At 42.2% G+C, this 15,704-nt stretch overlaps 1 protein-coding gene across 12 annotated transcripts in view; it reads right to left on the reverse strand.

The window, feature by feature from the left end:
- Window positions 1–15,704, reverse strand: part of itgb2 (integrin subunit beta 2) — a 62,583-nt gene that overhangs the window by 767 nt on the left and 46,112 nt on the right. For all 12 annotated transcript variants that reach the window (XM_031893146.1, XM_031893144.1, XM_031893148.1 and 9 more), the window contains 5 exons: window positions 13,045–13,229; window positions 12,408–12,652; window positions 9,224–9,437; window positions 2,513–2,721; window positions 1,132–1,298 (listed from right to left, as the gene is read on the reverse strand). In XM_031893146.1, coding sequence (XP_031749006.1) covers window positions 1,132–1,298; window positions 2,513–2,721; window positions 9,224–9,437; window positions 12,408–12,652; window positions 13,045–13,229 — 1,020 coding nt within the window. The remainder of the gene's footprint in view (window positions 1–1,131; window positions 1,299–2,512; window positions 2,722–9,223; window positions 9,438–12,407; window positions 12,653–13,044; window positions 13,230–15,704) is intronic.

Consider the following 15,704-nt stretch of genomic DNA (forward strand, 5'->3'; position numbering starts at 1 on the left):
CAGACAAAAATGAACATAGTTGTTGGGCATATTGACACATTCATTAAACTTATATTTGTGCCTAAACCACTCCCTGCACTTGCTCATATATGGCTGTTGCCACACACAGCGCATGGCATATATTTTTCGGCCGAAGATACAAAGTCTCATGTTTTTTGGCAGATATCGGCTACATGTGCCTGCACCCGAGCATATTTCATACACTTGGGTGCAGGCACAAGGTAGGGTAGATCTAGCGTAGCGGGGCGTATTCTCTGCAAGTGTTTATCGGCTTGCCGGGAATACGCCCGTTTGGCATTAGCCTAAATGACAAATGCAGCTGTGCCCCTGACAAGTCAGTTCCAATGAATCACACACAAGGGTGCCTATTGACTCAAGAGAACCCTGGAGATACTACCATCATGAAGGTGATTGTAATTCCAGGATTCCCTCTGCATGCTGTATCAATAGGTGCAGCAGTTGTGTGCCTAAAGAATCACACACAGACTCCAAAAATCTTTGGCACAATTGCACATAATTCATCAAAATGCGCAATTACATGCATTTGGACATATTGGCTGCAACTAAGTCAGATACAACTCCCACTCATGACTGTAATTACATTAGACAAAAACGCTGCTGATTTTGGGTAACAAACATGGCAAATTGCATCTGAAATTGCACCTTGCACACTGCGTGTGTGTGTATAAATGAGCACAATTTGTATATTTGTATGTCTCATCATACTGTATGTTATAACTGAACTTGCTCACATGCTAATTTGTCTCATATTGTGTAATCTGGGTACCTGTATGAATGGCTAAATTGCACTAATCCAAGCAATCAGGATGGTGACATGAATCACTGCTAAAGCGAGGCACAGTCCTTTTTCATGATTTGGGATGATTGCATAAAGTGGCGCTTTCAGCCCATTTCTTTAGTTTGTTAACAAATCCAGCCTGACTGCACTATAGTGCAGAATGCTCCTTTAGGGAGTACACACACATATACAACCATATCTATGCATAAACATCTGGCCCATAAGTATGACAAGTATACTAGACCCTAATTATAAATAAGAACTTTATAATTCATCTCAAATGATAATCGGATTGCTACATTTCGGGGGGTTACAAATTGTCAGATCCTTACCTGGTTCCATTTACAGTTTTGTCTTTCCTTTTCAAACCTGTTGTACTCGTTTCTGTCTTTTATTTCTGTAATAATTTTCCAGATGATCAGGCAGGCCATTCCAATCAATATCACACCAGCTGTGGTACCTCCTACTATTGCCACAAAGTTGGGGGCTTCGGGGCATTCTGAAGAATAATTTTGACACTTAAGTAGCGTGAAACACAGCGGTGTTACATAAATATCTTGAGCAACTGGAATTCTATAGCTGGATTAATAGCATATACCAACATCAATACTAACTGTAGATTTTAGTATCACAATAGCCTTGGATACCTTGTGCTTGGCTTTAGTGGCAGCAAAAAAGTGGTACAGAAACCATGCATTGATAGAAGGCAAAAGAATGTCAGTCTTCAGTGGAAATCCACAGCCCCTTCATCTCTCGCCTTCTGGCAGAAACTTGTGAATAATTCCCAGTGAAGAACTGATGTACTTGTCCAGACGCTGCCCAAAAATATTTGAGGCAGCCTGGGAGCTGTGGCTTGCACTATCTGATGCCCCCAGTCACCCCAATGAGTGATCTAGCTAAATGTATGTTACACTGGCTCCACTGGCAAACCTGCCTTCCTCTTCTTCTCTCTGTCCTATCTGTTTTTCTGTTTGTAAAAGTTTAAAAATGCAAAAATAAAAACTTAAAAAAAGTGAATGTCAGTGCTGTGTTCTTGTTGGACCACACTGTCCATAAAAATGGAAGAGATTAGCTAATATCCTATAAAACCTTTGCATAAAAACTATTAAAATTGAAGTTTTGTTTGTGTGTAAATGTATGTGTTTAACCTTTGAACAGCTTTAGGGCAGTGGCAGACAGGGAGATTAGTCGCCCACGACAAATCTTTGTTGCCGTGGGCGACTAATCTCCCTGCAATGCCATCCCACTGGCAAGAATGTAAATCGCTGGTGGGATGGCATACGCGTCACTACGATTTCCAGAAGTCGCCCAAAGTTTTCTATTAAAGCAGGAAGGGGGGAAAGAGTGAAGGAACATTAGATAAATCAGGGCTAGAAGTGTCTCCCTGCCCTAAAAAATACACAAGGGTGCAAGTGCTGGTGTTCTAAAGGGTTCAGAATTGCACTCTTATGACTCCATTAACTTGTGCCCAGTGGCTTTAGATTTCCAAGCACACACTGCACTTTGTGCCAGTTGCACCTGTGTTGGCTGTGGTTAGGAAATGGGAATACTGGAAATTGTATGTGGTCCCTGTGGAGTGCAGCAAGTTTCATGTCTCTGAAAAGGTTGGTTGAGTCAAAGGAATAGTTGATAAAGATGTCCAGGTACATAGGGGGGTGTCAGTGAATAGAATGGTTCATGTAGTAAAAGTAAATTACCAGAGCTGTCCTTTACCTCTCTTTAATGTGTAGGTAATAGTAAATTTGTCTTCTCCATCATCTTCGACAATAACATACTGCATCCAGCAGTTACTGCTGTCCTTCTCCTTGCACACAGTCTCACGTTTCAGTTCTTCTACTCTCTCAGCTTTTACACCAGGACACAGATGTGAACAGTTCTGGGTGCTTCCATCTTCTTGATTTATATAGCATTCAACACAGGGCCTGGCACAAAGTAGAAGGGGGAGATGGTTATTTATTGTTAAAAAGAATGTAGGGTGGCTTACCATCCCCAATGTACTGAACCTGGTTCCTGGTTTTAGGTCAAACCAAGATTGGACTGGGCCAGTAGGGTAAAAAACCCGGCGGGCCCTGGTCCTCGTGGATTAGAGTCCAAGTAGGACCTCGCCACTGGGATGGGAGCTCCCAGGTTGCAGCCCCAGTGGGCCCCTGGCACCCCACGCCGACACTGGGTCCAACCAAACTATATGATCCTTGGTCTGTGACAAGATCCCCAAATAACTAATTAGGGAATTGTACCATGGCTGAAGAATAATCTTAAGCAGTGCAGTAGTTCAATCAATGTATTAAATAATAAATATCCCGCCCAACACCTCGGCCCTCCCCCCAAATCTGCATCAAAAGATGACCGGAGGACGCCAAAGACAATCAAGCTCCACAGCAGAAGGAGCAACAGACTTCTTTAAAACCAGAAACACAGCCAGCAAGGCCACAAAACAAACCACACCACCCATGGAACAAGAGCCAGATGCCCCATGCACAAAAAAGGACATGCAAGAACTAAAATCACTACTACTGAGCTTCAAGGAAGAAATACAAACTGAAATAAGACATTCCCTCTCTGAGGTGAAATCAGATATCAAGGAAATAGACCAAAGAGTCCAACAAATAGAACAAACCCAGGAAGCCAACCTGGAAACAACAACTAATATGGATATACAAATCCAAGACCTCCAAGTACAACTCAGAGAACTACAAGAGGCCCACGAGGACCTAGAAAACCGCACCAGGAGAAACAACCTCCGCTTCCGAGACATACCCGAGACTGTGCACCTGGACTCATTTCTACCTAAATACCTCAAAACCTTGTTGCCCACCACAGAAGATCGCCTCTTACTATTGGACAGAGCTCATAGAGCACTTCGGGCTCGGCCAAAACCAAACCTACCGCCAAGGGATGTAATAGTGAGGTTCCACTACTACCACATCAAAGAGGCGATCCTAAAGGCATCCAGAACGAACCTCCCAGAAATGGAAGGAGTCACTCCGAAAATATACGCAGACCTAGCCCCCTCCACCCTACAGAAAAGGAGAGACCTAAAACCACTAACTGAAGTCCTGAGACAAAGGAACATACCATACAGATGGGGCTTCCCATTTAAACTCATATATCAACAAAAAGGTCTCACCTTCACAGTTAGGTACCCAAGCGACATAGAAGACGCAATGACCTACCTACAGGAGGAGCCCAACATACCCCCGGGAAACACAGATGCAATCCCGACAACAGACGCTCCACCAACAACCCAAGAAAACGAGTGAGACAACACCGAAACTGTAGGAATGAACCACCTCCAATCCGGCGAGGAGAAACCCACACAGAATGTCAGCTCCTAAAGTTAACATGTGACTGAGCCACCATAGTTAAAATGACACTGTTCAAAGTTGAGAGGGGGGGGGAAAAACAAAATTCGGGAGGTGATCGGGAGGGGACAACTGAGAGAAGGGGAGAGTGGAGAAGACAAGGGGGGGGAAGAGGGGGAGGGGAAGAGGGAGGGGGGGGGAAAAGAGAAAAAAAAAAAAAGAGGAAAAAAAAAAAAAAAAAAAAAGAAACGTTAACGGTTAAATTGTTAAACCTTTCAATTCAGATATATGACCTTGCTTGAAGGCAAATCAACCTAGAAAACATAGGCGGGGGAGCGGAGGGACCACCTCTCTAAGCTCCGTACCACGACCCCCAAGTTCACAACCTTCCCAGTGGGGTGTGGTGATACACACCCCCCTCGGAAACTATAGTTGGCCCCCTACCTTGCGGGATCCCAACCCAATAAGTCCCTTTTTCTTATATCCAACCTACCTCACCCCTAACATAACCTAAACTTTCCTATCTACCCCACTAGAACCCCTTTTCCACACCGGTTAAACGGATATACGCCCCACAGACCCTGCCGGCCACCTAACTCCAGAAGGACTCATCACACAAAGACAAGATGGACCCACGGACCCACCCCAGTCCCCCCAGCTTCAACTTAAAGGTATGTACTCACAATGTCAAAGGCTTAAACTCACCACAAAAACGTACACTAGCTTTCACCGATTACGCCAAACAACACATAGACGTACTGCTACTACAAGAAACACACTTCAGCAAATCCTCATACCCTAAATACATCTCCAAACAATACCCACAGACATTCTTAGCGAATTCTCCCACTAAAACCAAAGGAGTAGCCATACTCATAGCAAAAAATGTCAAATTTCAGCTACGCCAGAAACACATAGATCAAGATGGTAGATACATAATCATAACAGGACTCCTACAAAACCAACTAACGACCTTAGCTACGGTATACGCCCCAAACACTACCAAAAAAACATTCTTCCAAACCTTCTTCACGAAACTCTCAGAGACCTCGGAGGGTAGAGTCATAGTAGGAGGCGACTTCAACACAACAATAAATAACAACTTAGACAGATCAAGAGAAATCCTAGGCACTCACGCCCCACCAGAACATAATAGGGATTCCAAATATCTCATCAAACACCTAACATCCGCAGCCCTAGTAGACATCTGGAGAGAGAAACATCCGCTGGACAGAGATTACTCCTACTATTCTAACGCACATACCTCGCATTCCAGAATAGACTTCGTCCTTACGAAACCAACACACCTAGAATACATCCAAACAGCTAAAATCCACGATATTACCTGGTCCGACCACGCAATGGTAGAAATAATCTGGGAAAAATGGGACACAATCAGAGGGCACGGACAATGGAGACTTAACGCATCACTACTATTAGACAACGACACATCCACGGAAGTAGCCAACTCCATCAAAGAATATTTTGACATGAATAACAAAACTGACACTTCCCTAGCAACGCGGTGGGACGCCCACAAAGCAGTAATCAGAGGAATCCTCCTCAAACACGCCTCCAGGTTAAAAAAAATCAGAGAGGGAAAAATACAAGATTTATCAAACCAACTACACAGACTAGCCACAATTCACAAAAAAAACCCAACACCACAAAGCTCTAGGGAAATACAAAACACAAGAGCCGAGCTGATACAAGCACTATCAGACAAAGCAGCATACACTATGCAAAAAACAAAAGCCCTATACTACGAATACGCAAACAAACCACACACAATGCTAGCCCGCAAACTCAGGGCTCTAAACACGTCACAAACCATACACGCCATACGCAATCCCTCCGGAACAATCACTAGAGACACAAAACAAATATTGCGGACTTTCCAACAATTCTACACAGAATTATACAAAGACGACAAGGCCCCCGAGGCCCACCAGGCGCCCATATCAGATTTCCTTTCCAACTGGAACCCACCTGCACTAACACAAATACAAAAAGAAAGGCTCGCCTCCCCAATAGACACGGAGGAGATAGAACAGATAATAAAAGAATCCAGGACAGGTAAAGCACCAGGGCCGGATGGGTACACAGCTAAGTACTACAAAAAATTCGCAGATCACCTAATCCCGCACCTAAAAGACCTCTTTCAATCATTTTTGGAAGGGTCACCCCCCACAGCACACATGCAAACAGCCAATATAGTAATGATCCTAAAACCAGGAAAAGACCCCCACAACTGTGACAGTTATAGGCCTATTTCACTGATAAACGTAGACCTCAAACTATTTGCAAAACTCATGGCCACCAGACTAAACACAGTGCTCCCCGCACTAATCCATCATGACCAGGTAGGCTTTGTACCGGGCCGACAAGCCGCAGACAATGTCCGAAAAGCGACTAATTTAATTTCCCTAGCTCATAAAATAAAATCCACCACACTTTTACTATCCCTAGATGCACAAAAAGCATTCGACAGACTAAACTGGAAATACATGTTCGCAGTACTAGAAAAATCGAAACTGCCCAAAACATACATAACGGGATTACAACAACTATACACAAAACCGACAGCACAAGTAACAATCATGGGAACCCTCTCAGACCGTATTGAGATACGTGGGGGAACCCGACAAGGCTGCCCCATGTCTCCACTAATCTTTGCCCTCTCTTTAGAACCATTAGCCCACGCGATCAGGCAAAACCCCAACATAAAAGGATTCCAAGTCGGCCCCACGGAACACAAAATCAGCCTGTTCGCCGATGATATCCTCCTCACACTGTCCTCCCCACAAACCACACTACCAAATTTGATAGCGACCCTGGGAAAATTCCAAAACCTCACGGGATACAAAATAAACCCAACCAAATCACACGCACTCCCCCTACACATGCCAAACTCAGAACTAAAACTTCTACAGCTAAACTTCGACTACAAGTGGGAAAAAGACACAATAACTTACCTAGGAATCAATCTAACCCCCTCCTACAAAACTCTCTACAACGCCAATTACCCCAAATTAATAGAAAAACTTAAAAAGGACCTAATCACCTGGCACTCATACCACCTCTCCTGGTTCGGTAGGATAGCCGCAGTAAAGATGACCCTACTCCCAAGAATACTATACCTGTTCAGAACACTCCCAATACAATTTCCAGAACAAACAGCAACTGCTCTTCAAAAATCCATAACAAACTTCGTCTGGGAAGGTAAAAAACCCAGAATCAAAGCACCAATCATGACCAAGCCCAAGTCTTTGGGGGGCCTTGGACTCCCACACATATACCGCTACTACCTAGCAAGCAGACTAGAGGCCATGATAAACGCCCACATACCCACAAAAGAGCCATGGAAAGCGATAGAAAACCAATTCACCTTACCCCTACAACTAGCACACCTGTTTTGGATACCTAAATCGTCAAGAATAACTACCACAGAACTACTACCAACCTCTAAACACGCATTAGACCTTTGGGACACAATAGCACACAAGTTAAAACTAAGCCCCACTAACTCCAAACTTAGAACAATATTTAACAACAAAGAATTCACACCAGGCTGCACAACCACAAATTTCAAACCCTGGATAGCTGCAAACCTGACCACAATAAAAGCCTTTGCACCAGAACAAAAAGTCATAACATTTCAAGAATGCATAGACAAATACGAGATTCCTAACACCCAACTCTTCCAATACTTACAGATCAAACACTTCGTAGAAACAAAAATCAAAATGCAAACAAACCAAACACTCACTTACTTCGAAAACATCTGCCACAGACAAACTCAGCCAGGGCACCTAATATCCCTACTATACTACCGATTAGCGGCAGACACAACACCCTTACAACAAACATATATGAAAAAATGGGAAGAAGATCTAGGCCACACAATACCAGAAGAAACTTGGACACGTATATGGGCCACAGCTAGCAAAACCTCGATTTGCGCAACCTCAAGTGAACGAGCATACAAGATCATTTACAGATGGTACTACACTCCCACCCGCATCAGTAAACTCACAAACAACCCAGAACTATCAATATGCTTTAGGGGCTGCGGTGAACAAGGATCATTCATACACACATGGTGGACATGCACAATAGCCCAGGAATTCTGGCAAAAAGTAGCAACTCTACTCTCTGAGGTCCTCCACATCACTGTTGTACCCACACCACAACTCTTTCTCTTAGGAATACAAACAAGAAACACACAACCCAAACAAACACGCAAACTGACAGCTCACATCCTAACAGCAGCAAGAACAACACTAGCAGCCAATTGGAAGCAACCTAGCATACCAGGTACACCAACACTCATAACAAAAATAAACTGGATCAAAGCCATGGAATCGATCAGGAACAGATTACTAGATAAGAGCTACGAGGGGGAACTGGAGTGGCATCCGTGGGCCCAATACCTGGAGAACCAGCAGATAGATAGCCTGGAAGAACGATCAACCTGAACCGGTAACTCCTAACCTCCCCTCCACCCCCACCCCACTTTCTGCACCCCTGCAACCCAACCCCCATACCTCTAACCACCCCACTATACCACTTTCTCTTAACCAATCAACTATAGCCCACTGAAAGTGTGAATAAACAGGAAAGCAAAAAGAAGAATAAACACAGAACCAATATGCCAACAAATCTGAAGCCTTTATTACAAACAAGCATACAATGTTGTTAGAATACAAAGCAAATATGTTGATTGTACTGTTTTCTTTCATGTGAAAATCAATAAAAACTCTTAAATTAAAAAAAAAATAATAAATATCCAACACCCAGGTTTCCAGGGCAGTATGAAATTATTAGTGTTGGCCAATGTGCCGTCAGCTTTACTCTGATAATGAATTTTAAATTAAATACTGAGACACTGAGCCACAACTTGCAGATCTTTGTTTTAGAACTGTTTTAGACAGCACTCAGAACTTTTGATGTTCCAGAAATACAACTCCCTGAAAGTATTTATCTTACTTACCCTCACTGTTGTAGTGATTTTGAGATTTCAAGCTCTGCAAATTATGGAGTGCCAAATGGAAGTAACCCAGCCCTGTAATACTCTGTCTGGGATTAAGATATTGCATGCAAAGTAATGAATGATACTTACCCAAACTTTGAGCAGGGGGATGGACACCCAGGGCAACTCTCACAGTGAGGCTGGAGGTATCCTGGCTTACAAATACAGTTGTTACATTCACATTTGCCCCTTCCACTGCATACACTCCCCTTTGCATTCTTACAGTTCGATGTTGATCTTTTGCACTGACAAGCGCTGCCTTCATAACCTTCATTGCATCTACAGACTCCACAGTCACAGGTTCCTGGGGTCAGAGATGAGGAACAGATTACTGAGTTGACCATGCACATTGCCATATTTTGTTTTTCAGCTTTGTTTTCGAATAGTGCCTGGCTAGACACCCACAGCACAAATGAAACATGGCTCTGTCAGTAATGAAGTTTGTAAAGCTCATAAATGAAGGGTGATTCTTTTGTTTGGGGATGCTAAAGTTGGCCATACACATGCTGACTAAAACTCAACCAGATTAAGCAGATTCGCTACTGGTGCAAAAATGACTTCCCAACTACCTCATGAGGTTTCCACTAAATACAATAAGAGCCTTGTGGGAGAGGTTTTTTCAAGGATACTTTCTGACTGAGCAGCATTGGAATTGTTTGAGCAATTTTTGTCACCGACCCAACTATAAGGACACTGTGTATCCATGGGTGTCAGAACCAGAACTAGTGACACACAGTAAGCTCTGGTGGCAATCTGATAAACAAACAGCTATTTCCAATATATGATAGTATTTCCAAAGTACGATCATTTATCTCCTGTTTCACTTTGCCCCAAAATTCACAAAACTGCTTAAAAAATTGCATAACAGTGAATAACCTGCGATATTTGGCTACTGCGACTTTTTTTGACATGCGCTACTTTTTTGACATGCGAAAATTTTCGGACGTGACATCGTCTTTTTTGACGCAATGACATCGCTGTTGACACTACGGTGACTTTTTTGTTGTGGTGAATTTTTGCGGCAGTTTCACAAAATAATTCATGAATAGCAAAATGCGGTCTGTCGCTGTGAATCCATGCCTGGCAAAACATTTGCTCAACACTACTTTAATTAACCCCTCATAACACACACTTGCATTCAGGATTTTGCAAGAGCCCCTTCTCTAGAATTCTCTCCTACGTTCTGTTCAACTTACTCATAACTTATTTTCTTTAAAAGATCTCTTAAAATGCATTTATTGAGAGAAGCTTACCCTCATTAAAGCTATACCCTGTGCTACATCTCTCACCTTGCTTAACTCTAATCATACCCATTCCCACTCCTTGTGTCTCAACCCCTTCTTCTTAGATAGATTATAAGCTAGATAAGCTAGATAGATTGTAAGCTCTTTTGGGTAGGACACTCTTCGCTTATTGTACTGGTTATTCGGTTGCTTTGTATGTAATTCTGTATGTCTAGTGTATAAACCCACTTATTGTAAAGCGATGCGGAATATGTTGGCACTTTATAAATACATGTTAATAGTATCAAAGAAGTGAGTCCTGCACCCCAGGCATATTATATATAAGATGAGAGAAAGTAGGTACTGGCACCCCAAGCACAATATATACAGTGACACAGTAAATTAGGTTGTAAAAAGGTCCATCAAAAACTTACATAACACCCCTCAAGCTGATGAAATTTGGGAAGAGACAGAATGACCTCTGCCCAAGATGTAAATCCCCTGGGGCCAACTTTCTTCCCATGATTTAGTCTTGGCCCCCCCATACACGAATTCTGGTCCAAAAAATGGAAACACTGGCAAGCGAACTGGGTAACACCACAGATTGTGGACCCAATAACTTGTTTACTAGGAGTCCTGGACGAAACACTATCCACCAACGTGGCCAGAGTTAGGCTACGCACACTCATGTTCTATACCAAAAAAACAGTAATTATACACTGGATACCCTTCCCTTCCTAACATTCTGGAGATGGCTGGTGGATGTAGCTCTTCCCCTCATTAAATTAACTTACGAAACAAGGGGTGCATATAAGTTTGATAAGATCTAGGGAAACTGGTGCAACCAACATAACTTGGACACAAAACTCACCCCCTTAGATTGAGTGTGACTGACCTGACATAACTAAACACAGCCACCTATATAGTAACTGCAATGCCTAGCAATAGTATCCTTGCTTGTATTGACCTAAACGCGACTTGACACCATTCCAATGTCAGTATATCAAACACTGTGTTGTATTTTATTGTTCTGTAATGTTGTAAAATTAATAAAAATGTACCTTTAAAAAATAAAAAAAGGGTCCGTCAAGTTGAGTCTTTTGTCTAAATAAACCTGGTAACAGTTATCTGATCCAGAGGATCTGGTGAGATGTATCATATACTTACACAGCAAGCACATTATATACAGTCAGAGGCAGCGAGTTTTGACACACCATTATATACAGTGAAAAGCAGTGGGTGCTGACACACCAGGCACATTATATAGAGTAAGAGGCAGTGCAGACACAGACCCAGTAGTATTGTTGCCCAAGTGAATACTACTTGGCCGGGTGCTCCCCCAGCCCAACACCCGTCTCTCACCTATAACCCCTCCAGTACCTGTTACTGTCTGGTTTCCTTTCCACTCTTGCTTGTCACAACCTTCTTCTCTCGTGTGTCACGTACTCACTGGTTTGTTTCCTCACTTCTTGGTTGGTCTCTAAATTCACTCGAATTGCACTTCTCCACCTAACTGCAGCCTAAGCACATGCATACCATTCCTACCCCTAGTTCCAGCCCTGAGGTAATGGCACCACAACCTCATTATATATAGTGAGTGATAAATTATTAAATATTGCACCAGTAAATAATCAACTATGTCTGACATTCTAGAGATATTAGCAACAAAAAAAGCAAATGGCACTCAGGACTACAAACAAGGGTAAAACCCTTTTAAAAGTTTTATTGCGGAGGTACCGCAAAAAAACTTTTAAAAGGGTTTTACCCTTGTTTGTAGTCCTGAGTGCCATTTGCTTTTTTTGTTGCTACAGTGTATTTGGAGGGTGCCGATCCCTCTAGCAGTGTGCACCGGACAAAATAATTTTTTGGAGCGTTAGGGTGTGCAGATAAGGTCTCTGTGGTCCAATTCTAGAGATATTAGTCAGCCTCAGTTACTTGGGTGCTACATTACATGCATTACAGCTGCCATATAATGACCATAGAATGAAATAAAAGTTTGCATCTAAGTCTGTGCCTATAATGAAGCTCAGTTCTGATTAAGGCAAACTCACCCTGCCCTGCACACAGCCTGCCCTCAAACAGCTCACAGTTCCAGTTGTCGCATTGGCAGTATTGACCATAGATCTTTTTTGAAGTATCTTCATTAGTATGGCAGGTGCACTGTCCACAGATACAGTCCCCTGCCCCAGAACAGACCGCAGAACCATTTTCCTTCTTACAGCTCTGCTCCAGTTCCTGACTTGTTTTCCCCCCTGTGACGCACTCACAGTTCTTCCCCACAAAACCTTCATTGCAGCTGTAAAGGAAAAGATTAGTGACACAGATGGAAAGATAGGTCAAGATCTAAGGAGTGAACTAAAATATATTTTCTGTAGTAAATGCATGGAAGTGTTTAAGAGAACATTATTACTTCACATGCTTCAAAAATATGATATGCTTGGGAAGGCCTTTTTCCAGTCCCTAGACAGACAGTAGGGTGGACTACAGTGCTGAGATGGCAATTTACAGGCTATCTGCCTATATATAGGCATTCCAAGGCATTTTCAAGACATCCAATTAGAGACACATATCTATTTGTGAGATACATTTCCTATATACACTACAACTGTTGTTGTTTTGCTGGTATGTTTTCTAAATAATGGCACAACTAGAAACTCTCATTGTGGAGCTACTTAAGAAAAATTTTACCTGCAGATTCCACACTTTATGGTTCCATTTGAGTTGCAGTCTCCAGGTCGAGGAGTCTCATCACACTCACAGTCACAGAGAGTTCTGACGCTCACAGTCAGGGTGTCAGTAAATCCCAAAGGGCGAATTGCAAAGCTCTGGTCCTGGAGGCACTTGCTGGCTGTCACTTTCACTTTGAATTTGATCTGCAATAATAGACATTGCACATGAGAACATTCCATCATGAAATATATTAAGGGGGTAGCAAGCCCTGAACTTGTTTCCCAACCCCCACCACCAGGGGCTGGAGGGTAAGCGTATGATTCACAAACTTCTAACTCCAATCCCATTAGCTATACTATGGGGTAAATGATGGTGGCAAATTAAGGAATATTGACCTGGAATATAATGTTTGTACTTGGATAGAGAACTGGATGAAGGATAGACTACATAGTGTGGTAGTAAATTGAATATTTTCTAATTGGGCCAGTGTTGTTAGTGGAGTACTGCAGGGGTCTGCCCTTGGTCCTTTGCTTTTTAACTTGTTTATTAATGACCTGGAGGTGGTCACTGAAAGTACTGTTTCTATTTTTGCTGATGATACTATATTGTGCAATCCATGCAGGATGCTGCCACTTTGCAGAGAGATTTGACAAAAATGAAAAACTGGGCAGCAAACTGGAAAATGAGGTTCAATGTTTATAATAGCAATGTTATGCACTTTGGTAGAAATAAATAAATACGAGTTACACACTAAATGGTAGTGTGCTGGGGGTATCCTTAATTGAGAAGGATCTGGGGATTTCTGTAAATAACAAGTTGTCTAATTCCAGGCATACTTGCAATTAAACTGGTAAAATAGATTGAGGATTTAAACTCTATGGGGGGAATTCACAAAAGTGGAGGTAGCCCTTTTTTGGAGTAAAAGTGGTGGAAAAACTGGTGGAAAACACTTTCTCCAGATTCACAAACAGAAATCCGCCTAAATTCCGACTCAACCGCCACTTTTCTGTTTTTGGTGAAAGAAAGACAGTTTACATACACTTTTGTGAATTTGTCGTTTGAACGACATTTATACAACGTTTTAATAACGTTTTAATGACATTTTTCCCAACATTTTTCCCCATTTTCAAAATGGAGTAAAGCTCAGTGTAACTCTGTCAGACCAATTCTAAGCTCTTCTGTTTTGCTTGGTTTCACCCAGTCTCCATTCACACCTAAGGTAGGGGCCCCATTGGGGGATCATTAACATACTAATGGGGATTAGCAGCCTATTGTTAGGGGACAAGTTTCTGTCTAACCCTAGAACAAAAGGTGCAAAAAGCCTCATTAACATTTTATAAACAAGTAAAACACTTATTAAAAAAAGTTTAATTTATATCTTATATATAAAAAGTTTTTACCTCACATTTGCATGTTTATGCTAGTTTTAGCTTAATCAATGAGACAATAATAACATTTTGTGTGAATATATTGCAAACATTTTTATTAAAAGGAAAAGTTAAGCTTCCCAAGCAAATTTTTAGTTTTAGCAGCAGTGCCCCCTCTTTAATCACTTCACTGACATTTGCCCCAACTTATCTGTGCCCCCATAGCATGTCCTGAACTACAGAGCTGCTTAACAGCATTGGCCCCCACCTGTTCCCAGTAGCCATCTTGGTGGCACATACACACTGGCACCCAAACTGGGATATTGGGGTACAGGGTTAGACTGGCCCTAACAGGGCACTGGATAAAAACCCAGTGGGCCCTAGTCCTGTTGAACCTCTATTCACCAGGCATGTTGGCGTGTGGGCCGGGTTGCTGCTGACCAGTAATGAGTAGGGGCTAGAGAAGAAGGTATTTGGACCCTTAAATCTTGTTACAGAAGGAGAATTACACAGAAATATAGAAAACATTAGAAAGCCCAGATTGTCCTGAAAAAAGTATGTATAGTTTCCCTGGGCAAACTAAAATTACCCCTCAGAAAATGCCCCAAAGTGAAATGGCAAATGGCATATGAAATGCAAAATCCTGCCTTATCCCAAGGCTCATGTAGCTGTGGGACTGGGTTTGATGGCAGATTTACTAACAGCTTAAGGCAAATGTATAAAAAAAAAAATGTCGGGAAAATGACAAAATCTGAAAACTGTCTGTTTAAAAGACAAATTCACAAAAGTGGAGATAGATGTTTGTGAATTAGGTGGAAAATCCGACAAATCTATCTCCACTTTTATTTTGTCGGAATATCACCACTTTTGTGAATTCCCCCCTATGAGTAAACTGTCAAGGTTGGGTTGGGGTTGTACATTAGAGGGGATTATAGACAGATGGGGGAATCTTTTTCCCATTAGGATCAGTGCACCAGAGGCCACCCCTTTAGATTAGTGGAACAGAACTTTCATTTGAAGCAGCATAGGTTTTTTTTTTAAGGTGAAGGAAAGTGAGGTTGTAAAATGCTCTTCCAAGTAATGGACTCTGGTCTTTTTTTAACTTAACTATGTAACTATATCCTTTCCTGGCCATGAGAATGGTGAATGGGGAGTCTATGTAAAAACCTCTCACCCAACATATTACGTGTACGTTTAGAGACACACTGCAAATTATACATGTAACTATCTGTTTTGCAGTTTGGTAAATAGCAAAATTCAGAAGAGTTTTAAAGTGAATCAAAAAAGAGGAGCTACATTTTCTGCTTGAGT

Source organism: Xenopus tropicalis, chromosome 9 (genome assembly GCF_000004195.4).
Source record: "Xenopus tropicalis strain Nigerian chromosome 9, UCB_Xtro_10.0, whole genome shotgun sequence".
Taxonomy (NCBI): domain Eukaryota; kingdom Metazoa; phylum Chordata; class Amphibia; order Anura; family Pipidae; genus Xenopus; species Xenopus tropicalis.